We start from the raw sequence: 26,369 nt of genomic DNA on the forward strand, positions 1-26,369 counted from the left end.
GAGTCTTAACCATTGGACCATCAGAAGTCCCTATAAATGATCCTTGCAATTAATACCATAGCCTCATTTCTACAGGTATAGAGTTGACTCTTTTTCTCTTAAATTATAGGTAAACTTATAGAAGACAGAAGCAGAATTCTTAGAGATTCTAGTTCTTGGAATTCCTGTGGGCTTATGATGTATGTGGTTGTCAAGAATTAATGAAGATGTTACTGCTTATAGTTCTGTGAGCACATAGATTGTATTAATCAGCTGTTTTTTCACTGCTTTACTGTACCTCACCTTGAATACTCCACTCTTATAATCTCCTAAAAAGTTAATATCTGCAAGAAAGATAATTTCGTTGGAAATGCAGTTAGCCATATTTTATTGAATAGAACAGATGTGTCCTTTGTTAGGACCTTAGGACTTGAGAAAAGAATCTTACCCCTAATTTGTAAAACATTTAAGTGTGTCTGCCATGTTTCATTTTTTTTTATAATGTTTGTCAGGTAAAGAATTTTATATATTATTCCTTGACATTAAACTGGAACATAAAACTTGATTACTTCAAGAAACTTAGAAATTTTAGGGTAACAAAAGAAATATACAGCCCCTAAAATTCCTAACTTATTACTGGAACAGACTACACTCTCATTTCTTCACGGAGCTTGGAAAGAAAGGTTAAAAAAGGGCATGTGTTGAGACATGAAATCCCCTACAAGTGGATCAAACTCTGTATCAAGAACTACATTAATTTATGGTCTTCAATTTGATTGGACCGTATTTTTCCAAAGCTTTCAGCTTTAAATCAGGGTTGATGAACACTGAAATCTTAAAAATAACGTACCTTACTTAATGGAGCCTGCAGAAGAGGGGCAGGAGGACAGATTCCTAAGGAAAGGCCGTCCTCGGGAGCAGAGCAGGTGGCGGCACCAGGTATGGAAGCCTGTCCTGTCTGCGGCCCGCGCGTTCAGAGGCTGCATCTCCACCTTCAGTGGAGTCGGCTGCAATGGTCCAGTGGGCTTCTACAGCTGTCTATCCCTTTCAGTCCAGACAAGACGACGGCTGCTGTTGGAAGAACATCCCAGCCGCATTGGAAACCTCTGAGCTCCCTTCCAGCTCCGACATTGCTCCATTCTTACCTTTCTTCTGCTTCTGCGTCAGCTTAGCTGTGGTTCACAGACCCCGTGCCTTCTTCTTCCAGCCTGATACTACTTTCTGGGAATTTGCTGAAACTTCAGCCCTTCTGTGGAGTTCCTAGCAGGTGTTTCCTACCGTCACCCACTCAAGTCAAGGTTGGCCCACAGCGCACACAGCAGGGCTAGTTTGGTGGCAGCACAGTTTGTAAGCCACGACTCTGAGTGGGGCATGAGTGCTGAAGCAGAGGTTTCCCAAGACTCTGTGCTTGGTTAAGGCTACAAAAACAGGCTGAGACGCCAAAAAGAAATGCAGATGCTTTTCAGCAGTATAGATCATTCAGTTTACGGATGGTCACTTTTAAGCCAACTCTTTATTCTCATATGACAAAAGCTTTTCTTTATTATTATTATTATTGGCCATGCTGTGCAACATGTGGGGTCTTAGTTTCTCAACCAGGGATCAAACTCAGGCCCCCTACAATGGAAATGCCGAGTCTTAACCACTGGACTGCCAGGGAAGGCCCTACAAGTCTTTATTTTCACCTCTAATGTTCCCTTCTAGCAAATGACCACAAAATCCAGGTGAGAAGCTTCCAGGTCTGCCATGCACAGTGCAGGAAACACTTGCTCTGTGTGCGATGACAGTAGCCCCCCTCCCTGGGGAGAAGGAGTTGACCGAGCCAGTGTCTGCAGAGAGGTAGTTCTCGCTTTAAACAGTAAACAGGCCGCTTCCCACACACTGTGACGTCACAGCTGACCGCTGGTACCTGGTTTCATTGGCAAGTTTCCAGTATCTCTCTCGCAACAGGAAAGCTGCACTCTTTGGTTGTCTCTGCCGAGTGAAGATCCCTTTTCTGTTCCCAATCATCCGAACTGGTGCTAAAAACAAGACAAAAGGTGTTTCACATGACTTCTGATGGGGAAAATCAGAACCAGCCTGGAGCCAAGCTGGGCACTCAGCAATGTCTTCATGCTTTAGAGCTGCTTGGCTTGCTGTGGACTCGGAAGTGGCCGCTTAATGGGGTAAAGACTTAAATACCAGTGCTCCCCCAAATACTTCAGCTTTCATCCATTAGGGGAAGAATCCAAAACTGTTTATCTTTTCCTTGCAAGATAATGTTTAAGACATTTAGGGTACCCAGCTGCCTGGTAACTGGAGTGGGGCTGAGACAAAGTTACTCTTTGAAAGGCTGGAGCCCTCTCTGAAAGGACTACTCTCCTAGGAGGAGCCAGAGTTTTGACCACTCACAGGGGCCCAAGTAGATGTTAAAGTAGATGTTAAAGTTCTCCCAGGCAGACTTCCAGCTGGGTCCCCACCCCTGGAGGCAGGTCTGCCAGAGAGGGAGGTAGAAAGAGCAGCTATGCTCCCAGCGAGTCTTCTCTCCACCCCCAAGAGAAGCCACCCCTTCTGTGAAATGGAAAGCTCTCTCCCACTGAAAAGTTCAAGACAACAATCATTTCTCCCATGAAAAGCAAACACCAGGCACTGTGCCAAGCACTTCAAGTGGAATCCCTATGTCAACCTGCGAGGTGGTTGTCGTTATGCCCACTTCATAGGCTTGTGAAAAGGTAGGTACCTTGTCCAAGGTCACACAGCTAATTCCTTACTACACAAAGCCAGTGTCCCTACTCACAAAACTAGGCTTCCATCCAAGTTTATTTCCAGGAGCCACTAATCTCATTTGCCAAGCAGAGTGGAGGCTCACGTTCTCTTTCTTTTTCCTCTTTCACTCTTGCCATTCTGATTTTCTTTTTTTTCTTATTTTGTTTTTTTTGCCATGCTGCATGGCATGAGGAATCTTAGTTCTCCGACCAGGTTTCAAATCCACGCTCCCTACATTGGGAGTGCAGTCTTAACCACTGGACCACCAGGAAGCACCCCCCAACCCCACCCCCCTGAATTCTGATTTTTAGTTAAACTTTAACCTTCCAAAAACCTGTCTTTCCCCAGAAGTAATAAAAGGTAATTCCCACTGTTACCAGTTCTTCCCTACCTCCCCCAGCTTGCTCTCCTCAATTTACAATATATCAAGAAGCTAGTAACCTAGAGGGGTAAAAAGATACAGGAAACATTCATTTGGAAGTTTCTCATTGTTCTCACTTGAGAAAGTACAGACCATGTTCACTCTGAAGGCTTTTAAACACTCCTACATTCAAAACCGTTTGATATTTACGTATATTTGGTGAACCTGTCTTTCATAAGCAAATCATATAAAACAGACTGAAATGTCTTAGGTTTCTCAGGCTTTGTACCTTACCCTAGAATCACGAGTGTATCCCAGTAAATCCAATGCAAGATCCACTTTTTCCTCACACTATTGTGAAACAGAGGAGAGCTGGCCACCTCTGCCTTGAGACGGATGCCTCTCCCATTTACTTCAGAAAATGATTTGCATTACTTGCAGCACACAAGTAATCAGCTGCTTGCTCAACACAACTGACTTTATCCTAGGAAATCCTCTGTGTAGCCTGCTTTGATGATATCAGCCTTCCCCTGCTTGTTTCCAGGGTTCTTAGAACCAAATGTCCTGAACTAACACGCCCACCAGAAACAATGAGAAGGGATACATCCCATGCACCCAATTGCCACTTACACTGGTTAGTCATGAAATCAGCAAAATTCCAGATAAGCTCGCCAACCACATATTCTTTGCGTTTTTGGTCCAGAACCACATGATACTGCTGGAGCAGGCCTTTCTGGTACTCTTCACTGAACATCAGTGGTGGATCCTGGAATTCAAGGCAGAGAGAGAGGTTAGGAGTCACAACCAGCAAAACTGCAAACTTAGACAAAGATCCATCTGATGATGACCAAAATATCTGTCCTTGTGGTGGGCTATAGTGCCTGCAGGACTTGCTGATACTGGTGGAGGGCCAAGCCAGTGTGTGATGTAGCCCAGGGTTAAAAAAAAAAAAGGTTTAAAAAACAGCAACAACCCCACCTTAATTAGTAACTTCTTTATTTATAAACAGAATTTGTGGGGTTTTTTTTTGGCCACACCAAGCAGCTGGTGGAATCTTAGTTCCCCAAACAGGAATTGAACCTGGACCTTCGGCAATGAAAGCACAAGTTCTAGCCACTGGACAACCAGGGAATTCCCATTAAACAGAATTTAATATTTGCTTTACTTTTTTCCACTTCTATTTCCCACTGCAGTCTTACAACTGAACTACACTAGGAATAAAAATACATCTCTGCATAATAAATTTAAAACCCAAGGCTGAAGTAGCTGCCAATGCATAATTTGAGCACTGGTGTGACTCAGCTTTAACTTCACTCCAATTCCCCTGTATCTCATCTAGGTAAGGAACTGCTATTTAGCCCATTGACTATTGAACAAATCGTTATTTAGCATCTGCTTATATGCCAGGCATTAGAGGCAAAGAAACTAGAAAGATAGGGTCCCTGTCCTCATGGGCTTTACAGTCTGGCAAGACACAAGCTCGAAGTGTAACAAGGGTGAATTGGGAGCATGTAGTGTGTGGGGGGCGGGTAGGAGGAAATTAGTAGGGGGCGCAGACAGAGGCGGGGGCCACAGAAAGCTTCAATGAAGCTGAGACCTGCCAGGTGAGGAGGGGAAAAGCAGAGGTCACATCTACGGACTCAGTCTCCGGAGAAGAGCTCACGTCTGTCATGTGCTAAGATATAATGATCTTTGAGTTGTTCTTAGAGCTTAAGGTCTGCGTTTTCATCTCATGGGAGTTTGTAGGGGGTGCTGGGTCTTTGACGCACGAGGATGCAGCACTGCAGTCATCTTACAAGAGAACCAACCCCTGTTGGCTTTGGTCCTCCTTCCCAACGAGGAGGATTAAAACGCTATTATACAGGATGCACTGCAGATACAACTGTGGAGTTGTAAGGAAGCCAAGGGAAACACAATTTAATCTCCCTCCTGGAGCCCCTGGTCTGGTCAAGGAGAGAACCAAAGAGAGCATGACAGCTCACGGTGTTCCTCTGCCCAGCTAAGTGGGGTCCTCCTCCCCAAAGAGTGGACACCTGAGCTGAAGCATGACCGCTGAGTCAAGTTCCATTAGCTGGGGTTATGGAGCTAAGAAGGGCTTCCTGGGCAGAAGGAAGAGGCCAGGCCAGCACAGGAGCCACCAAACAGAACAGACTAGGATCTGGGACTGAAGGCCTGGGAGAGGGCAGAGGACGCGGACAGCCCCGAGCACAGATTACGGCTTCGTCCTGTGGGGTCAGGGAAAGCCAGGGACAGGACAAGGCTTGGATTTGTTCCAGGGACCACTTGGGCAGCTTGTGGGAGGCTATCTGAGGACCATGCACATGGAACAGAGGCTGAGTCCGGGCCGGCCGTGTGGAGAGGCGGCTTAGGGAAAGCCTGGTTAGCTGTGGGAGGTGGCCAGGACAAGGGAGGGACAGGGAAAGAGGCAGATCTCTAGTCTGGGGCCGTGATGACTGACATCACTGTCCGAGAGAGGGAAAAAATAACTCCCATCTTCGATGCACTTACCTCGTGAAACCCTTCAATGGCATCTGCTCCGTACTCGCTCTGAATCATCGGCTTCTGGTAGGCCTTATACCAGTTCTCGAACTGGGTTGCCAACTGCAGCTGAATCACCTCCATGTGCCCATAGTCGTGGTACCAGGAGTAGTAACTGTTCACACAGATGATGTCCACGTACGGCGCCTGCAAGAGCATGGGGAGAGTCCACCAACCAGGAGAGTGGAGGACTCACACTCGGGGTGCTTCTGGCAGAGGAAGTAAGGAGTGAGTGCGGAAAGTGCGTTAGATGCGCACGTGTAGGAAATAATAGTCAGAAGGGACCTGAATGGAGCGAGTAAACGGAGCAAGCCTCTCGTTCTGGGCTGGCACCCCTGACCTGGCTGCAACTGGGCTCCGGGGAGGGCGATGAGAGAGCTGGCCCCAGGCACGCCGGCCCAGGGAGCCCATCCAGACTGGACTTCTTCATCTCTAGGTGGTGCTCCTGTCACTAGTCATCCCCTTGGCCCAACTGAGGGCCGAAGGCAGTTTTCTCCTCACAGAGCCTCCCGAGTCCCCTTTCTGAGCTACTGTCATGGGCCCTGAAGAGACTGGACATTTCTCTCCTGGGAGGGCAGCCCGGGTTGGGGGCAGCACCGCCGCGAATCTGAGCAATGTGCTGCTCGGTGGACCCCAAAGCTCACCCAAACCCACGCTCGCCTGCAGAGTCTGCACTGGGACCCACGCGGTCCATCTCTCCCAAGGGGCTGCAGCACCCTTCTGAGCTTGGGGCGGAAAGATACCGCGGGGAAGCGGTACCTCTGTGTGGGCACGTGACCACACTCACACATCCCAGGGGGTGAGCCTGGCAACCTTCTGGGGGAACCAGCACAGGCTCCCCTGCCCACTAGAGCAGGAAGGGATGCCACTGAGACTATGAGACGCCCAGGTCGCCTGTGCCCCGCTGGTGTTCCACCACAGTCGTGTTCCTTTGAAGGGATGGCCCCGGATCACTAGGGCTGCAAACCATCGGGTCCACGTGAAAACGACAGTGCTCACACTTACACTTGAACACAGTGCTTTCTTATCCGCTCTTTCTCGAGAGCATTCGCTTTCTGGAGCGCTTCTTAGTACTGGCCTCAGTTCCCTAGTGAGGCATCTTCTTGCTCCTGTTTTACAGCTTTTGTGCAACAACTCAACACAGTTTCTGAGGGGCTGCTGTGCCCAGGGACCGTGAGAGGAGCCATGGGGTCCAACCGGCTGGGTGAGCCTCTCCCTTCAATTTTCAGTCCCCCTGACGTTGGATCTCAGCAGTGGTTCCCAAAGCTGATTGATGCCTGGAATCACTGAGGAGTTTTTTAAAAACTCAGATTCCTATCCTGGACATTATAAATCAGAATCACAAAATCCGGACCTCTGTACTTTCAAAAAGCTTCCCTTTGTGGCTCCAATGATCAGCCAAGTTGGAGAAACACAAGTCAATGATGACTTTAAGCTCCCTTAAACCTCTGCCCCTTTCTGAGCATATTAAACTTGGGGGCATAAAATTAAATCAAAGTGCAGAGATCGATGAATTGAGAATGAACTGAGAAGGAATTTGACCTCCCTATGCCTGACCTCCTTAGCGTCAAGAAGCTACACTGCCTGGCAAATCACTCCCTGGCAGCTCTCTTTAACCCAAAGACCGTCTGTGGAAATGGTCAGACTGGCTGCTCGTGGTCCCTCCCAGCAGCTCATGTCAGCAAGCATCAGGGCAGGACAAGAGGACAGGCAGAAGGAAGATGTGCAGAGACCCCCAGGCTCACCCCCAGGTCTGCTTCATAGTTGGTGTTGGTCACAAAGGTCACGGGCCGGGAGGGGTCCAGGGCTTTAGTGTGGGCAATCAGCGTCCTGTCCACGGAGGGCAGAAGACACGGTGCCGTCAGTATGGGGAGGGCCTCAGGTTCCCCTCCTGAATCCTCTCCTTCCCATCTTCCCAGACAGATCACCCCCAAGACACGGCTCTCCTCCCTGCCTTCTAGGGCATTTCAGGTAAGCAAACGTGCTCCTCGAGACATCATGTTCCCTGACATCATTCTCTCTTCCTCCCTCCCCATATCTTAGACCCCACCCATCACCCAAAGGGGGCCATCCTCAAGAGAGGAGAGGCGCAACTGAGATCTTTGAGCTGAGTGCTGCCAAAAGCAAGTTTCCTCATCTCCGATGAAACTAGATGTTGTGCGGGTTAGGATGAGTATTAATGTAACACATCACTAGGGAGCGTGTCCTGGGAGGCAAGCTGTGCACTGGGCACTCACTAGAGACTTAAATACATGTATTGGCTTGGCTAGAAAGTTCATTCGAGTTTTTGAACAATGTTATGAAAAAACCCAAACGAACTTTTTGCCCAACCCGACCTCCAGCTGTGTGTCCAGAGATCATCTTTGCCCAAGAAGGTCCACTACTCAGAGCCTCCATCCAGGACAGGGGGATGCAGGCAGTGTCTCCTAGGGAGTATTTCCATGGCCTCTGCTGCCTCCGCAGTAAGTGAAATCATTCCCCACGCCCGGCTACGCTACAACTGCAGGATGGCAAGAAAGAGAAGAAACCAAGGACCACGCCAGGAGGCTGGCCCACTGTGGGGAGATGGCACCTCTGGGAGGTTTCTGCCCAGGACAATGCCTGGGGGGTGGCGGAAGTTACTGGTATGCAGTGAACGGACAATGAACTTCATTCAGGTGACCTGGTCCCGTCTAACAACGTAACTTTAGGATAGTCAGAACATGCACGTCTTTGAAAATCTGTTTATAATTATATGCCTAGGTCAGCTTTATAAAGTTTAAATCCCCTTTACAGGTGAACTCAAAAGCATTGCAAAGTGGTTTTGTGCAGTTCTAACATGTACTAAATTTCCCAGGAATAGGGACAGCATAAAAATCAAGGGAAGACACAGGTGGCTTAGTGGTAAAGAACCCGCCTGCTAAGCGGAAGATGCAGGTTGATCCCTGGGTCAGGAAGATCCCCTGGAGAAGGAAATGGCAACCCACTCCAGTATTCTTGCCTGGGAAATCCCAAGGACAGAGGAGCCTGGTGGGCTACAGCCCATGAGGTCGCAAAGAGTCGGACACGACTTAGCGACTAAACAATAACAGCAGGGCTTGGTTTTGACTGGAGCTCTGTCAGCCATGGCTCAGTGCCTCAGAAAAGAGCAGAACAGAGGGAAATGCTGCTCGCGGCACCACAGTCGCTGGCTGTGCTTTCCAGCTCTGTCATCAGCTTCTGTAGCTCTGTTTTCAGGGAGTTTCCCAGAAGGTGCAAGCGCCTGACTCTTTCAATGGCCCTTCTGGAAAGTCAGGTCACAGATTTATGTATTCTTTGACAAATGTCTCTTCCTTATGTCAGTCAGGCCACGTCACTATCTTTTTTCTTTAATTTGAAGTTTTGGGTTAACTCCTCTGCATTTCATTTCAGGTGTGTCTAGGAGACACTTGGCTGAAATCATAATCTGGGTGGGTGAGTATCTTGTCCCCTAAATTGACCAGGGATGGATGCACCTGGGCTGGAAGCAGCCCACACCCACTGCAGGGCCCACCGCCACTCTCCCGTGGCTGCCAGGCAAGGCTGAGCTGGGCCAGCAGGCTGTGGTCTCAATGGGGACCAGCCCAGGCAAGGCAGGAGCACTCACTTGAAGTAGTAACCAGCCGGTTTCAGGAAGGAAGCGGGCTCATTGGCCAAGGACCACATTACAACGGCCGGGTGATTCTTGTCCCTGCGGATCATTTCCTCCATCACCTCCAGGTGGTGTTGCAGAGACACGTTGCTGAAGCTCTCGCTGCAGGCCAAGAGAGGAGAGGGAACAGGTCAGTCTGATTTTCTTTCCCTCTAGTAGAAACTCTGGGCTTCCCTGATGACTCAGTGGTAAACAACCCGCCTCCCAACGTAGGAAACACAAGTTCGATCCTTGGGTCGGGAAGATCCCCTGAAGAAGGAAAATGGCAACCCACTCTGGTATTCTGGCCTGGAGAATCCCATAGATAGAGGAGTCTGATGGGCTACAGTCCATAGGGTCCCAGAGTCAGACATGACTGAGCGACAGCATGCACGCACAGGCTGCCGAACTGGGGGTGCCGCGCAGTGCAGGCAGCGGGCACTCACACCAGCACGATGCCCACACCAGGGCTCTCGTCGATGACCACGATCCCGTAGCGGTCACAGAGCTGCAGCACCTCCTCTGAATAGGGGTAGTGGCTGGTGCGGAAAGCGTTGGCGCCCAGCCAGCGAAGCAGGTTGAAGTCCTTCACCAGCAGCGGCCAGTCAAAGCCCTTCCCTCGGATCTGGAGGACAGCAGAGACAGGTGAGCCCCTGCACTTGACCCCATCCCAGACACGTTTCTGCCAAGAGCTGGGCCCGCCGGAGTCACCCTATCAGCCTGCTATCCAGGCCAAGCATAGGCAGTGGTTTGGGGCAGTTTGTTCTGAGCTGTCCTCAGCCACTCCAGGGGATGGGGAAGGGGATGGCAAGAAACAGGGACCCAGGAGCCCCTACTCACGTCTGCATCCTCATGCTTGTTGACCCCTCGGAAATAGAATGGCTTCCCATTGATGAGGAACTGGCTCTTGGTGACGGCCACGGTGCGGATCCCCACCGGGAGGGTGTAGAAGTCAGACACAGGCCCCACGGCCGTCTGCGCCGTCAGCTTCACCTGCGAAATCGAGCACTGGGCATGAGGCAGCCTGACCGGCCTGAGCCCCACGCAGCCTGAGCTTCGCAGGACAGCCCCTGGCAAATCACCACGGCCCACCTCTGGGTCTGCAGGTGGAGAGAGGCAGAAATTATATCTGCCGTGAGCAAGAAGAAACTTTTGCCCACACTGCCGCGGGGCTTCTCTTCCAACTCAGCCTCCCCACCAATGGCTGAAAAAAATCAGGCTGGGGACTCTTCAATCCAATGGACCAGGAAGCTGAGGGGACCAGGCCTGCTGAAGCTAGGGCTGCTGGATGGGGGCAAATGGCCTCCCCCAGCCCAATCCTCACCACCATTACCTCCAACGAGTACAGGTAGGCAGGGTGCTCGTGCATCAGGTACGGCCACCAGAGGTGGGCACTGGGCACCTGCAGCTGGCCCTCGGCCCCTGCCCCTTTGGCCATAACTTTGCCTTCCTCATCCAGAAGAGACACATCCACTTGGAAGTGGTCACTGCCCTGGACGATGATCTGGTAATTCACCAGCCCTACAGGAGACGAGAGATCAGATGAGAGAGAAGAGGGGGGCATGTGGCCTGCGGTCCTACAGGTGAGAGCACCTTGAGGAGGTGGATGGGAGAGCCCGTCTCCAAGGGGATCTTTCCAAACAAGGAACCAAGCCACTCTGGGCCTGGCTGAGGGCAGATCCTGGCAGGAGCCTCACCAATGTCTTGGTCCATGTCGGTGGTGACGGTAATGTCATCAATGTAGGTGGTAGGCGTGGTGTAGAGGAGCACGGACCGATGCAGTCCCGCGTAGTTGAAGAAGTCAAACTTTGTGTTCTGGACAAAGTAACCCTTGGGGTACCTAGGACGGAGCAAGGGGACAGTGGCCTTGTTCTGAATCCTTCGATCTCAACTCACATGTCTCCCTGGCCTCCAAGAGCCAGGGCCTCACCTCTGCTGAAGCCACCCTGTCCCCTGGTAGGAAGACGTCTGGGCAGGGTAGGGAGTGAGGGTGGGAGCGGGGGCTGGGCAAGGTGCTGCTCACATGGAGGGGTCCGTCTTGTAGAGGATGGTCCCAGGCGGCAGGGTGTGGGGGGACAGCGTGTTGTTGATGGCGATGGTGATGCGGCAGGAGGACAGGGGCCCGCTCTGGACCAGCTTGCTGATGTCAGCCTCGAAGGGGAGATGGCCCCCCTCGTGCTCTAACACATGGACCCCATTCACCCACTGCAGATACAGGGAGACAAGCGGGGATGGGGGGCCCGACAGTTTCCGGCACACCCTCACACACAAGTGCAGGATGAGGGAAGCGGGCAGAGTGGGGCGGGCTGAGGGTTCTGCCAGTTGCCACCGACCTCGGGAGTGGAAGAAAGGGGCTCCAGGGGAATAGAAGGGACCACTCTCCGCCACCCAGGGCACAAACCCAGTGTGGGGCCTTAAATGAGCCCCCGCCCCCGCATGTACCCCAGAGGCAGGCTGTCAGGTGACGGCTAGGAACAGGCACCCCAGGACAGCCCATCCCCCACCCTGCCCCACGCCTGGCCACCCGCTCTGCCTGCCGCCCGCTGTACTGACCACAATGGCATAGTAGTGGGCGCTGCCGATCCTCAGAACCACTCTTGTGCCCAGGTCTTCGGTCCACCGCTGGGGCAAGGTGATCTCCCGTTCATACCACACCCAGCCGACAAAACTCCGCAGCTGCCCATCCTGGCCCACGTCGTTGAAGCTGGAGGGCACCGGCATGTCCAGGGTGGGGCCCGACTGAGGAGACAAGGGTGGGAATTAGGTCCAGATCACCCAGGAAACTAAAGGGCCAGGTCCCCCAGCAATTCTGCCTGCAGGACAAAGCTGGACAAAATGACTTCTCCCCAGGGCCCTTCCTGGTGGCCCAGCAATAAGGAATCTGCTTTGCAACGCACGGGACACAGATTCGATCCTGGTCTGGGAAGATTCCACATGCTGCAGGGCAATTAAGCCCAAGCACCAAAACTAAGACTGGATGCAGCCAAATACTTATTAGGCTGCACGTTAAAATATTAAAAAAAAAAAAAAAGACGTCTCCCAGACCCTCCCGGATTCCAGACCACCCTACCAGCAACTCACCAATGTCTTTCATGGACTCATTTAATTTTTACGACTCCATGAAGCAGACCCAGTGACTCACTCACTCACTCACTCACTCAAGGGTGCGCAGGGAACAGCGCATGGCGTTCTAGGCGCTGGGAATAGAACACTGAACACGGCCTCTGCTGTCACTGAGCAGCTCTGTGTAGAGAGTGTGGAGAGGCGCAGGGAGCTATCTTGGGGTCAGGGAAGGCCTCTGGGGGCCAGGGCCCATGAGATACAGCCTCTGGACATCCTGGCAGAACCTGAGCCCCACAAGGAACCCACTGAACCTCTTGACCCTGAACACCTCAGGAAGAAGGCAAGGCAGGAGCGGACAGATAGCTCAGTGAGTCTGGAAGCAGCTTGGGGAAGAGCTTCCTGAAGACACAGATGGGACACGGAGCTCGGAGGAAGCGGGATTCCCTGCCCCTCACAGCTGTACGCCCAGTGGCTGGCCCATGCCCTGCCACACAGTGAGGACCCAGTAAATTCTGACTGAATGAATGGATAACTTTCTGATGACACCAACAGCAAGGACGCTTGTGTCCCAGGTCTGGTGGGAGCAGAAGTTCTTTCTCAGGGCAGCGGGCACCGGAGTTTCCATGGAAAGGGGTGTGCCCAGGGCCACAGCCAGCCTGGGGCAAGAAGGATAGCCAGAAATGAGACCCTGACTAAGAGGAAGATGATCAACTGACTGCCACCGGGAGGAAGGCTGGCCGGGGAGCCGGGGCCGCTTTGCGGAGGAAACTGTGAGTGGGGCACGTGCCCGGCTCCCCCGCCCCTTTCTTCCTGTGATGAGGGCTGAGCGGCAAAGACTGAAAAAAGAGGATGTAAGGGAGGTGACCGTTGGATGCTCAAGGCCGACCCCCAACCCAGTTCTCTGCCCACCCGACCCAAATCAGAGGGAAGACCTAGAAGGGGGTGCTCGGCTGGATGCCAAGCCCCGTTCTCTACCTAAACCTTGGAACTCAGGGTTCTTCCTGCCAGGGCAAAGGTGCGGCCCCAAAATGTCCAAAGACTCCCCTCCAGCCACGGGGCGGCCACTGGCATTAGCTCGCGGCAGGGACACCGCTCCGGCTCCGCCTCCCCCACCGAAGTCCCGCCCGCCCATTTCCTCCTGCCGGTCATACTCCGGGTGGGTCGACCCCACGGCCCCTTAGGGCCGTCCATCAGTTCCGAGGCCACAAGGGGAAGGCTCCCCACGCCCCCCACACCGGGCTTCCAGGAGCTCCCCGGCCCTGGCCCAGGTCCCGTCTCCCGAGCACGCACCTCTCGCAGCGGCGCCCGGTACCACTGCTGCTCGAAGCCCTGGCGCCGGTTGTCGGAGAAGTCGGCGCGAAAGCTCCAGAGGCCGTCCAGCTCCTTGCGCTCCCGCGACCGGCTCTCCCGGGGATAGAGCATCCCGCCCTGCAGCAGCGACAGCCCGCAGCCCCAGAGCAGAGGGCCGAGCACGGCCCAGGCGCCCGCCGATCCCCGGAGCATGGTTGCAGGGTGGCTGCGGGCAGCCAGCTGCCGGGCGTCCCGGGCAGCGCGCTGATAACGGGGCCGGGGCGGGGCCTAGAGTCACGTGTCCCGCCCCCGCGCCATCTTGGCCATTCGGGGCACCCCCTCCCCGCGAGGCCCGCGCCCCTCACGCCGCGACCGGTCCTCCTTCCTGCCCGAGGGCGGCGCGGCGGAGGGCCCGCCGGTAGCCGGAGCGCCAGCCCGGACCCGGAAGGGCGGAGGTCGTAGCTCGCAGGCTCCGCACCCGCGGGGTCACCGCCCTCCTCCTCCCTGGCGTCCCCAGCTGCTGGCGCCCAAGGCGGCTCGTCCAGACCGGACCTGAGAGACTGCCGGGTTCCCCTCCACACACACCGATTCTTCAAGGAGACCGGCTGGGGACACCTCCACTCGCTTATGCCTGCGGGACAGCGGTAAGCTCAAGCGAAGCCTGTATGCCTAGTGCCCTCCGGCCCACAGTCCCCGGCTCTTGGCCTTGACCCTGGGCGTCCACCAGCAGTCCCCTGGTCCCCAAGACCCTACCCAGGGGCCCTGCGCTCCTTGGCATTACGGACGTACACGTAATGAGATGGAGTCTATGGTACCAGGACCCTGGCCTGGATACATTTGTTCCTACAATTACTTGATTTTTAAATTATTAATTTTTCCTCTGATTCCATGTTCACCAAAGCAGCCTTCTGGCTTGGACCTTGACACTAAACAAAGTAGATCCCGCGATAGTACAAGTAAATAAATTGAAAGAATTGGCAAGGCCTAAAGATTTTTTTCTCCCAAATGCTTACAATATAAAAATAAGAAAAAGGTGCAAAAGTTTATACTGTATGACCCTGGTAGTGCTAAAATTAAATCCACACAGCTGTAGATAGATGTGAAGTGTTATTATCAGTGCTACAGGTGATTTCCATTTTCTTCTTCATATGTTCTGAGTTTTTGAAAATTTCTATCATGAACATACATTAGTTTTATAATCAGAATGAAAACAGTGGGAACTTGCCTGAAGTTCCAATGGATAAGACTTTCCCTGCAATGCAGGGTGTGTGGGTTTGATCCCTGGTCAGGGAGCTAGTATCCCACCTGCCTCTAGGCCAAAAACCAAAACATAAAACAGAAGCAATAATGTAACAAATTCAATAAATCCTTCAAAATTAAAAAAAAAGGTCCACATTAAAAAAAGAAAGAAACCAATGATCTTCTTAAAACTCGCATGTGGGCACAAATAAGTTGATCTGCTTCTGTATATCTGTGTGTCCAGGCGCTCTGTTGCTCAGTCGTGTGCCCCTCTTTCCAACCCCACAGGCTATAGCCTGCCAGGCTCCTCTCTCTATGGGACTTGCAAGTCAAGAATACTGGAGTGGGTTGCCATATTCATCCAAGTGCATATTCCTGACTCAGGGATCAACTCTCGTCTCTTGCGCCTCCTGCTTTGGCAGGCATACTCTTTCCCATTAGCACCACCAAGAAAGAAAACAATAACCATTTTAAAGCTCACAAATGGGCACAAATAAGTCAAGGTTGATCTGCTTTTATAAATTAATAAATTGATTTTCCATTTGAGAGTCAACATGTATATACTTAGTTGAAAGTTGATTTTCCACTGTTTCATAAGAGAACACAGAAAACTTGGTTTCCGTACGCATGACCCCAATAACCAGACCTTGAGGGGTGAAGTCCTTTGGCCAGTTTCCTTACCCCTTTATTTTGCACCTGTGCATAAACTGAATCTGGAGATTAAATTTTGGGAGTTGCCAGCAGTGAGAATGGATGAGGTCACCAAAGAACGGAGGGCAGGTGGATAACAGATCCCAAGATTAGCCCTAATCACCCTATGTTATGAGTAGAGGGGACAAAGAGGATGAATGAGCAGGTCACCATCTCCTTGAGGATAAATGCAGACCCCTTAGTATAGTCTGTTATGGTCTGACTGGTCCCCCTGATCCCTGGCTCTGAGTTCCAGAACACACCATGCTCCTGCTGGCTTCTGGGCCCTGGCTTAGGATCTTCCCTCTGTCTGGAAGCCCTTCCACCCTGACTGGTTAACTCTTCCCTCTTCCCCATCACTCTCATTCTTCAGGGATCATTTCAGAATTTTGTTTGTTTGTTTTTTATGTTTGTCTGTTTTTAGCCACACCATGTGGCTTGTAGAATCTTAGTTCCTCAACCAAGGATGGAACCGAGGTCCTCAACAGTGAGATCACGAAGGAATTCTCTTTTTTTCCAAATACCTTTATCTTCACATCTCTTGGCCTCTGGTTCATTCCCTCCGCATATGCACAGGCCCCATATTCACTGAGCAATTTGGTCCTTGGCTCGGGTCCCCTCTCCATCGTAACTACTGTCCCTATCAGTGGCCTTCCCATCCTGGGCCTTTGTTCTGTGACCACCCTGACTTCATTTACCTTTCCATTGCCCATGGTGACTCATTTACTGGATCATGTTCTAGGTTCTTTTAATTTTCTCTTCCCCAAGACTTCTGAGATTCCTCCTAGCCTACCATCTCCTCTGATTTTCATTGTCCCCACTTACTCTAAATTTGCTCTTTTACCAGATCCACACTCTGTTTTTCTCTATCCTCCTTTTTTTTTTTTAATGTTTGGTCCAACCTCGCAGCATGTGGTATGTTAGTTCCCCAATCAGGGATCGAACCTGTGCCCCCTGCATTGGAAGGAGAGTCTTAACCACTGAACCACCAGGGAAATCCCTGTCCTTGCCACTTTTCTGAATTTAGCTCTCCTCTCCCAGTTTTTCAGGCTGAAAGCTATTCTAAAAGCACACCCTGACTCTTGCAAGGGTCGCCCACCATTCTGTAGCTTTTCTTCTGGAATCTCTCCACTCCTGTGTCCCCTTTTCTCTTCCTCAGTTGCTGCCACCACCCACTTCCCCCTTGGGAGAATCTTCTCCCCCGCAGCCACCAACCCTGGCGGGAATGAAACCAGCTTCCTCTTTGCTGCTTGCAAAGGTGGGCACACAGACTCTTTCTGTCCTAAGGATGCGTCTACACACGGAGAAAGGGGAGACCAAGTTAACAACACAGGGAAGTTACTGAGTTCCATCTCTCATGGGCTCTGGTCTGTAGTTGCTGCTTTTCTTCTGAAACTTTCCTCTACTTACTTATTTTTTCATATTTATTTGTTTGTTTATTTGTGCCAGGCCTTAGTTGTGGCATGTGGGATCTTCGTCCTTTACTGGGGATCAAACCCACACCCCCTGCATTGGGAGCATGAAGTCTTAGCCACCAGACCACCAAGGAAGTCCTGAAACCTTTCCTTTAAAGATCTGTCAAAGGATTTGCCTGCATTGGCCAGCAGATGGCTAATTCATCTTTTCTCTGGTGAACTGTTGAAAAATCTGAAATGGTCTTGAGGGAAGGAGGGATTCTTCCTTGACAGTAACTAAGGCCCCTTCCCCACCCGCCTCCCAGGGCATTGCTTCCTATCTATAAATTGCTAACTCCAGGCTTTTCCCCCTCACTCTAGTTTATCTAACAAGACAACTGATGTGTGAACCGCTTTCAATCTCAGCAAGATCCCAGTGAAGCCCACAGCAGGACTGGTGCTCCCCAGTTGCCTTTCACTTCACGCTTGGAATACTGGAGAGCCAGAGGAGCAGGCAGGATGTGCCTGAGAGAGACGCTGGAACTCCAAGTAACGGGGGACCAGGGAAGGAGGATACACCCTGTGTGGAGAGCTACTGCCTCAGCCATTCCCTCCAGGACAAACGTGAGTTCCTTCAGAAAGGCAGATTAAAGCCTGAAGCTCAAAGCTTAAGCCATTGGGCACCTGACTAACTAGAGCCCCTTCTAAGGTCCTCAGGGGCATGGGAGCAGTTGATCACACGTTATAACAGATGCCTCTGGAGCCCCGTTTCCCATCCCCTTTGGCAGCCTCTAATTTCTGTCCAAGCTGAGTTCCCTGAAAACGCAATTAGCAATGACCAGTCCCCTGAAAACAAAGGCTCTCTGCCTGCAGGCTCTGAATGGCTCAATTCTGCTTCTTCAATAGAGCTGAGAAGTGGAGGTGAAATTAGTGTTAATAATCTAGAGACATCATCATTCAAAGAGAGATAGGAACCATTGCATAAGTGTTTCAGCCTTTCCTGCAATGGGGACATTATGTACGATCAAGGTGTGACCTTGATTATGCACTTTGATATTAGCTTTTCATTCTTTTCTGTCTTCCTCTTCCTGCTACCATATCTGGGAACATTTTCCAAATCAGTGCCTGTGTGGAATAAACCTTTGCCCTGGGGCTTCTCTGCTGGTCCAGTGAGGAAGTCTCAGCCCTTCCACTACACAGGGTGTGGGTTCCATCCCTGGTTGAAGAACTAAGATTCTACATGCTTCACACGGTGGCCATAATAATAATAATAATAGGCCTTTGTCTTCAGCTCTGCTTTCAAAAAACCAACTGGAAGTCTTGCAGAAACCATTACTCGAGAAACCAAGGACCACACCGGAGAGTTGGAGAACTCAGGTTTATTATGCCAGCAGGCCCAGAGGAGTAACACTCCAAGCTCTGAGCCCTGAACAAAAGGATTACAGAGTTTTTTGAGACAGACTGTAGTGGGCAACACTAACTCTTAGTAGACTGGTTAAAAGTAAAGGGTTTCGCGTGTGCAGAAACAGTGATCCAGATGGGAAGGGGGATGCCTGCCCTGGACAGGCATGATTAAGCAGGTTTGCAGGGCCTGGGCAAATGCAAAGATCAAGACAAGAGTGAGTGAGATAAACTCCAGTTCCTAGTATTGCAAGTCCCCACTTTCTGAGACTATGTGACCTACGTGATCTAGACTTTGCAAGGAGTAAGCTGAGTTACAGAGGCAGAAGGAGAAGGACGTGATGTAAAATTTTAACTTTTCCTCTTCATTCCCCCCTCTTGATGCTTCTTTCTATCACTCGTTGTAGAAAGCGTCATCTCATATTTTTGGTAGGACACTCAGAGCTCCCCATCGTTTAGGGGGCTATATTGAACTGTTACCATTTGTAACTTTATGGATTCAGTCTGAGAGGTTATGAACTGGGTAATAGCACTGAGAATACAAGGGCCAAACAAGAGCGCCGCAAAGAGCATGAAGAGAGGACCTGTTCAAGGGAGAAGTCACGACGCCCTGCTCCAGACATTACTCCAATTACCCCAGGAATTAGCTAGTTTTGCTCTCCTTTTTATGATTTGTTCCCTTCGCTGTTGGGCCTTGTCCCCGTCTATTTCTGATTGGTTTACATAAAAGCAGCAGTCTTCATTCAAGAAGAGGCAGAGTCTTCCCTTTTCAGCTGTCAGTTAGGTAGGTCTAGCCTTCTCCTGTTTTGTAAAACCACCTCAGCCAGGGAATCTAGTTGCTTCTGTAATGCCACTGATGAACTGAACTGAATGCCACTGAAGATTTGGCCACTCTCTCAATGTCGTCTGTGAAGTCTTTGAATAGTGTATGGTAAAAGGTGGTTGATGAAGCAATTCCTCCTATTCCCATACCTAGCGCAGCCGTGATTCCCAGACCAATAAGCTGGATGGCTGTTTTTGACCATGTATGTGCTGCCAGAGGTACGGTGAGAGTCTGGCTGTTAGGGACAGTGTTCATCTGGGGAGTGAGGAAAGCTAAGGTGCAGATACCCATCTAATTGACAGGTAGACATAAGCATCTGTCCCACAAACAGAGAAAAGGCCTTGATGGGGGCGGCACCATCTGTTACAGCAAGGGACACCAAAAGGCTGCAAAGCAGCCTGCACATAACAGATAACTGAACACTAGCAAAAGGTTTTCTCCCCATCTTTGAGTTGTCACAGCTATAGCAACTGAGCCTATCGTGAAGGGGGGGTCAGCTATACTGTGGAGCAGTTTAGTTAGTAGGGAGAATTGATCATAAGAGACTTTTAATAAGAATGAGGCTTCCCACTACAGTGAGATAACAGACAGCTAACTGTGGCTTCTGACCCAAATCCCAGTCCTGGGGTGCAACTAAAGCTAGTCCTTTAGTGAAGAACACAGAAATAATAGCAATCAGGGATACAGTCCAGGGTTGACAATGAAAATCCATTGATATTTTGATAGCTGGATCCTCAGGCTTCAGCTGTGCATTGACCTCCCAGCTGCTGCCAGCTGCTGGAGCGTGGCTAGAGCAAGGCTGAAGAATCCTCAAGCTTCTGCCGTGCATTGACTAGTCAGCTCCCGGAGTGACTAGAGCAGGGGTCAGCGTCCTTCGAGGGTGAGGGTCACTGTTTTTGGAACCAGATCTTGAGGGGGTTTTTGGGGTCCCGAACTGCTTTCCAGGTGTCCTCATTACAGGAAGCCGCTGCCTTCTTGACTCTGGTGTGGTGGATCCAAGGGATGACACCTATAACTCATTTCCTGGCTGATAGGGATGAACCCAGTTGCCCAGTGGAATGGGTGTCCTTTCTCAGGTTTCTCAGACAATATGGCGGAAGACTTTCCCAGGGCCTGGAGGTGTTGGGACATCTCCAGGTCAGCTAGTTGTTGGTGATCTCCCTTGAGCTTTTTTATCACTGGGGGTGGTCTCCCGTATAAGATCTCAAAGGGAGAATAGCCTGAGGACCTTGGGGTGCCTTTACAGAGGCCATAGAGAGTCCACAGAATAAGGCAGGTTGTTCTAGCATTGTCTGGGCGTTGGCCGGGGGATATTCTTGTCGTATTACTACTACTTGGAGAAACAAACTTAACAAGAAATTTAAAGATACACGGCTCGAAGATTAATAGAAGTAGGAATGCTGCTGAGGCGCTAGCTAGGAGAACCAGGTCCAGACATTGGTTCAAGACATTAGTGTTTCTCTAGGTATGAGAAGATGCAAGAATTCGGACTCATAAAAATTTTATCTGAAAACATCTATCTGAAGGCCTGTTTTTCTGGGTTTTCCCAGAGCACAGAGTGCCTTATTTTTTGTCTCCACCCTGAAGGCCTTTCAAGGGGGTATTGACGGTCAACATCTTATAGTAGTCATGATTTACTCTTTGTAGAGGCAGCTGGCAAGGGCCAGCTTCCAGTCAGCAGGGCCCCTTCATAGCTACATATGTGACCATGTTTTGGGGCATTTCAAGGTCATTGTGTCCCACGGTGCTGGGAAGGCTCACTCCCAGGTCTAACAAAAGATTCCACTGACAGGCCACTCAATGTGTTGTCACTAGGCCAGGCCTTGTAAGTAGCAAAGTCTCTGGACCATACCTGTCTTACTAGCCTCTTGGTCCAGGAAAATATTTCCTCTTGTTGCTTCTTCCCACATCTAGAGTTACATTATTACAATTATTGATCTCATATGGAATTGCATATCAGCATTTTATCACAGGCTCAGTCACACCTTTGGTAACGTAAGAAATAATCTTCTGAAACAAGCTACATAGAAAATAATATAGCTAGCAGTTATTAGTAAGGTCACAAGCAAGAATTTAGGTCAAGAACTTTCATTGTATACAGCCTGGTATTCCCCAGGTCATCTGTCTGAGTTAAATGATTATAGCCAGGTGTTAATCTCCTGTACCTCATGGAGCATCTGAGCTTTATCCAAAGACTGGTTACTGAGATAAGCTTTAGAAACCATCTTAAGAGTGTCCTTTTTAATAATTAAACCTTTTAGCAATATAACATAACAAGGAACTATCTCAGAAGTGAATCTTAGTAAGCACAGACCTTAATTAACAAAACTAGAACTTAATATTTAGTGAAACGTAATGTTTTCTTTTTTAGAGAACTAAGAGCAGACTATCACCATGTTTTAAGGACATCAAGATAGCAAAAGTCTAACCATAAGGGATTATTTTTTGTAGAAGCAGAATGAGCTTTGTCTACATGTACCATAATCTTAAATAATATTTATTTTTGTTTACTAAAGTAATTTTTTCTTTTTTGGAGAACTCATTGTGAGGGCATTAACACTGTAGGCAAAGTTAACAAAAGATTTCAAAGGTAAATATAGAACAGATCAATTAAGAGGTTAAAAAAAACCCTTAAATCTGTTTTTAAAAGCAGTTCAACATCTGAAGAAAGTATGTCCTCTTAGAGAGAAAGGCCGAATTTAAATTTTTGTACTAGCTTACTTCAAACTCATTTAGGTAAACTTAACTAAATTTATTTTAAACTTAGTCCTAACCATGCACAAAACTTTTTTTTCAGGTTCCATCTTCCAGAAACTTTTTAATCACTTTCTATAACAGCCACCTGTAAGTCAGACCTACTTTCTTTTCCCTTTATAAAATGCAATTTTATTTTTTACATCTTCTTTATTAAAAACATACATCCTACTTTCTTATTAGATAATTAAACAAACATTAATACTAGGTATTTAATATTGAATATTTTCCAATTCATATGAATCTGAAATTTATTTAGTTAATTTTTCTTGTATTGTTTGTATTGTATTGTTTGATTCATAAACACTTACTTTTCTTTAAGCCAATTAAATTAGCACTCATTTACAACTTCAACAATATTATCAGAAAAAAGACATAAACTGAGACATACATAAATCCAGACAGACAGATTGACAGAGATCTTATAGTTTTCTGTCTGAGATTTAAAATATCTCTTTGACACCCCCCCCTTTTTTTTTTCTTTGCTTGAAGTTCTAATTTTCCCAAGGCTAAGGTCTCAGACAAAGCTGGCTGCGTATTTCAAGGACACGGAAAGGGTTAATTTCAAGCTTTTCCCTGGGCAGGCCTTTTAACAAGTTAGTTGTTTTTATTGTATATGCAAAAAGAATTGGCTTTGTAGTTTCCAAAAAATTTCTCTCACTCCATTCAATCAGCAATCACACACTCAAAATCATTCAGAGGCTATCACAATGCCTTCCTTCTCCTGAGTCCCCTAGGTTTCCTTGCTCCCTTCCTGGGAGCCCCAAGGAGGTTATCATTCATGATTCCTCCCTTCTCCTGAGTCCCCAGGGTTCCTTTACTGTTGCTCCCTTCTTGGGAGCCCTGAGAAGTTTATCATTCATGATGCCTCCCTTCCTCCCAAGTCCCCAGATCTCCCTAGTTGATGCTCCCTTCCTGGGAGCCCATAGAGGTGCTCAGTCTCCTCTTCTACTCGTTGGGATAGGTTCCTGCCTGGGGACTGACCCCAGAGCCTTACCTTATCCTGTGGCCATTCCTGGCGAGTTGATCCGTCCCTCCAATGAGTCCAGCTGGGGCTCGGCCAAATGAAGAATCGGAATGCCGGTCTGAAAGAGAACCCGGAATACCATCAGGTGGCACGCCTCCTCCTTCATCTCGGGGTTCCTTCGCTCCAGCGCGGCAGAGCCACCAGTCTGGCAGCTCAACGGGCTGGCGTGGTTGGAGTCTTGCTGGGGCCTCCAGAAATGTTGCAGAAACCAGTACTCAAGAAACCAAGCACCACACTCAGAGGTTTGGAGAACTCAGGTTTTTTATGTCAGCAGGCCCAGAGTAGTTAACACTCCAAGCTCTGAGCCCCGAACAAAGGGATTACAGGGTGTTTATAGACAGACTGTAGTGGGCAACACTAGATGTTAACAGGCTGGTTTAAACTAAGGGGTTTCGGTGCGCAGGAGCAGTGGTCCAGATGGGAAGAGGGATGCCTGACCTGGACAGGCTTGATTAAGCAGGTTTACAGGGGCTGCTGCTACTGCTGCTGCTAAGTCACTTCAGTCGTGTCCGACTCTGTTCGACCCCATAGATGGCAGCCCACCAGGCTCTGCCGTCCCTGGGATTCTCCGGGCAAGAACACTGGGGTGGGTTGTCATTTCCCTCTCAAATGCATGAAAGTGAAAAGTGAGTGAAGTCGCTCAGTCATGTCCGACTGTACATGACCCCATGGACTGCAGCCCACCAGGCTCCTCCATCCATGGGATTTTCGAGGCAAGAGTACTGGAATGGGGGTGCCATCGCCTTCTGGGTGATTGCAAATGGCAGGACAAGGGTGAGTGAGATAAGGTCCAGTTCCTAGTATTGCAAGTCCCCATTTTTGAGACTATGTGACCAGTGTGATCTAGACTTTGCAAGGGGCAAGCTGAGTTCTAGAGGCACAAAGGAGGTTTTGTGAAATTTTAACTTTTCCTCTTTGGAAGTGGCTCTGGGAAGTGAGCCCTTAGAACAGGATTCTGGAACAAGACAACCTGTGCAGTCATTCAGCAACAAGGGCCCTGCCGTCACTCCAGTGAGTGGAGGGCGTAGCTCCTGAGGTGCCCTAACACTGGAATCACTAAGATTACCTGTTATGAATTGAGATAAGCTACAGGTGGAAGGGGAAATAATAGGCCAGGCCATAGAACTGGAATGAAATGTGAGTAAGGTTAATTTTAAGGACTGTAATTTTAAGCTGACTGGGTTTGCTAAGTTCCCAGAGACACTTCAAGAAAAAGAATGACAGGCTATCTCCAGCCAAGTAGCAATTGAGGGCCCAGTGAAGCCTCAAGGCCTACTTGGCACTGTTGACAGAGACCTTCATCTCCTGTAGTTGTAGGAAGACTGCACTGAAAACTGGGCCCGGCATTGAACCATAAGCCGCCAGAGCTTATGATGTGAGTCCTATGAGGCTCATAGAGAAGGACTGAGAGCTGAGACGTGGGATGTGGACCTTTGGGTGGTTGAACCTGAACCTCTTGAACCCCAGCTTTACCTGAATCCTCTAACCAGTTAAAGAAGCCCTACCTGCCTGGAGAGTGGCCTCCCCTTGACAGAAACCACAGGTGAAGATCCCACCTGAGGGGAGTTCCCTGCTGGTCCAGTGGCCAAGACTCCACGCTCCCAGTGTGGGAGAACAGAGTTCGATCCCTGGTCAGGGAACTAGATCCCACATGCTACAACTAAGACCCAGAGCAGACAAATACATAAACAACTTGGTTTAAGAAAAAGGATCTCACCTGAGGAGGCTGCCTCACAGGACGTCCTCCTCTAGATCGCAAGCCTCCTCCCCTCTGGCCCAGACCAATAACTGGGTCAGGTCTCGGCACAGGATGCGCAGGGAAGTACAAGCACTACTGTGAGCAAAGAGCTCAATCGTGGAGCGTTGCAGGAGCCACTGCATGTGTCCTGACTGAAAGGGCGAGCCTCTAAAAGAGCAGTGCTCAGTCTATGAGACCAAAGTGTGGAGGTAAAGCTAGATAGGGAGGGTTTATTGAGAGAGGGTGAGGCTACTGGTCTGGGATCAGGACATAACATTCTGGAAAGATCTGGACTCAATCCTATGACATTGCTGGGAAGGTTCTTCCAATCTTGATCACAATGGCGGTGAACTAAATGAGGGGTGTTGGACCTGCCTTGGAGTATTAACGAAGACGAAGTGGAAGCCCTGGAGGCTCCCAATCCACCCCCCATCCTACCCACCTAGATAGGAAACCAGAAGCAGTACTTCACCCCACTGGAACTGCGGAGTGGAGCCACCTTCCGAGACAGGGTGTGCAGGGCACTGGTCAGCACTATATCCCCCTCCAGTGCCCCTCCACGGCCCCTGCAAAGTTCACGTTAGTGGGTTCAGTGTCAGGAGCCTTCCAGGGGTGTGCCTGCTACTCACTGTGCCAGCCTGCTTACCTGCTACCCTGATGCCCAGGTGTGGGGCCAGAGATGACCGCTTGGTACATTGTCACTGGGTGTATATGGGTTGTGGAGGAGAAACGAGGCCAGAAGTTACAGATAAGTACAATTGCAAGCAGATAATTCATGCTTGTTGATCCCTAGTCATAATGTAGGATAATTTCTTACACAGAATAGCTCAGTAATTGAGAATGCACTCTCATCATTATACATGGGCTTCCCTTGTGGCTCAGCTAGTAAAGAATCCGCCTGCAATGCAGGAGACCTGGGATCAATCCCTGGGTTGGGAAGATCCCCTTGCAAAGGGAAAGGCTACCCACTGCAGTATTTTACCCTGGAGAATTCCATGGACTGTAGAGTCCATGGGGTTGCAAAGAGTCGGACACGACTGAGCAACTTTCACTTCACTTTATCATTATACATACATATGTATACACACACACACCCTGTTTTCTTTTCCGGAAGGTATATGTAATAGAATTTATTCCAATGCCTGTGTCTGTAGGGTACAAACCTGTGCCAGTACCTTAAACAGAGGTTACATCATTTTGTGAACTCACACCCCAGTGTATCAGCTCCACCTTAGCATTGCTGGTGCATCTTGTTCTGGAAAGTCTGGTGCTTCCAAACAAAATAGTGTGCTAAAAGGCTGTCAATAAAGCAGAATGCCCTGAAAAAACAGTGACAAAACTCCCCATCAGGCAAGGACTTGTTCCCACAGTGAGCCCTCCTCTGGCATGGAGACTATTTTTGCCTTGCTATTGAGTCACTAAATCCAATGTCCAATGTTTGTCTCTCAGTCATGTCCGACTCTTGTGACCCCATGGGCTGTAGCCCACCAGGCTCCTCATCCATGGGATTTCCCAGACAAGAATACTGGACTGGGTTGCCATTTTCATGCAAGCCTGTTTTCCTCACCCAGGGATCAAACCCTCGTCTCTTGGCATCTCCTGCTTTGGCAGGCAGATCCTTTCCCATTAGCACTACCAAGAAAGAAACCAATAACCGTTTTGAAGCTCACAAATGGGCACAAATAAGTAAAGGTTGATC

The 26,369-nt window shown here is 49.7% G+C and overlaps 2 protein-coding genes across 2 annotated transcripts in view; one reads left to right on the plus strand and one right to left on the minus strand.

Moving 5' to 3' along the window:
- Positions 1-1,473: 1,473 nt before the first annotated feature.
- GUSB (glucuronidase beta) lies at positions 1,474-13,861 on the minus strand. The gene is made up of 12 exons (NM_001083436.1): positions 13,605-13,861; positions 11,805-11,990; positions 11,275-11,456; positions 10,949-11,091; positions 10,585-10,772; positions 10,092-10,244; positions 9,698-9,876; positions 9,228-9,374; positions 7,369-7,453; positions 5,594-5,770; positions 3,716-3,851; positions 1,474-2,000 (listed from the first exon to the last, which is right to left on the minus strand). Exons 1-12 carry the CDS (start codon positions 13,815-13,817, stop codon positions 1,831-1,833), a joined length of 1,959 nt encoding a protein of 652 aa, NP_001076905.1. The 5' UTR covers positions 13,818-13,861; the 3' UTR covers positions 1,474-1,830.
- Positions 13,862-13,929: 68 nt separating this feature from the next.
- Positions 13,930-26,369, plus strand: part of LOC101904377 (beta-glucuronidase-like) — a 71,068-nt gene continuing 58,628 nt past the window's right edge. The window contains 4 exon segments of the mRNA XM_059881690.1: positions 13,930-14,248; positions 17,309-17,551; positions 21,949-21,995; positions 22,870-23,174. The gene's annotated coding sequence lies outside the window, so the exon portion shown is untranslated.

This window comes from Bos taurus, chromosome 25, assembly GCF_002263795.3.
Source record: "Bos taurus isolate L1 Dominette 01449 registration number 42190680 breed Hereford chromosome 25, ARS-UCD2.0, whole genome shotgun sequence".
Taxonomy (NCBI): Eukaryota; Metazoa; Chordata; class Mammalia; order Artiodactyla; family Bovidae; genus Bos; species Bos taurus.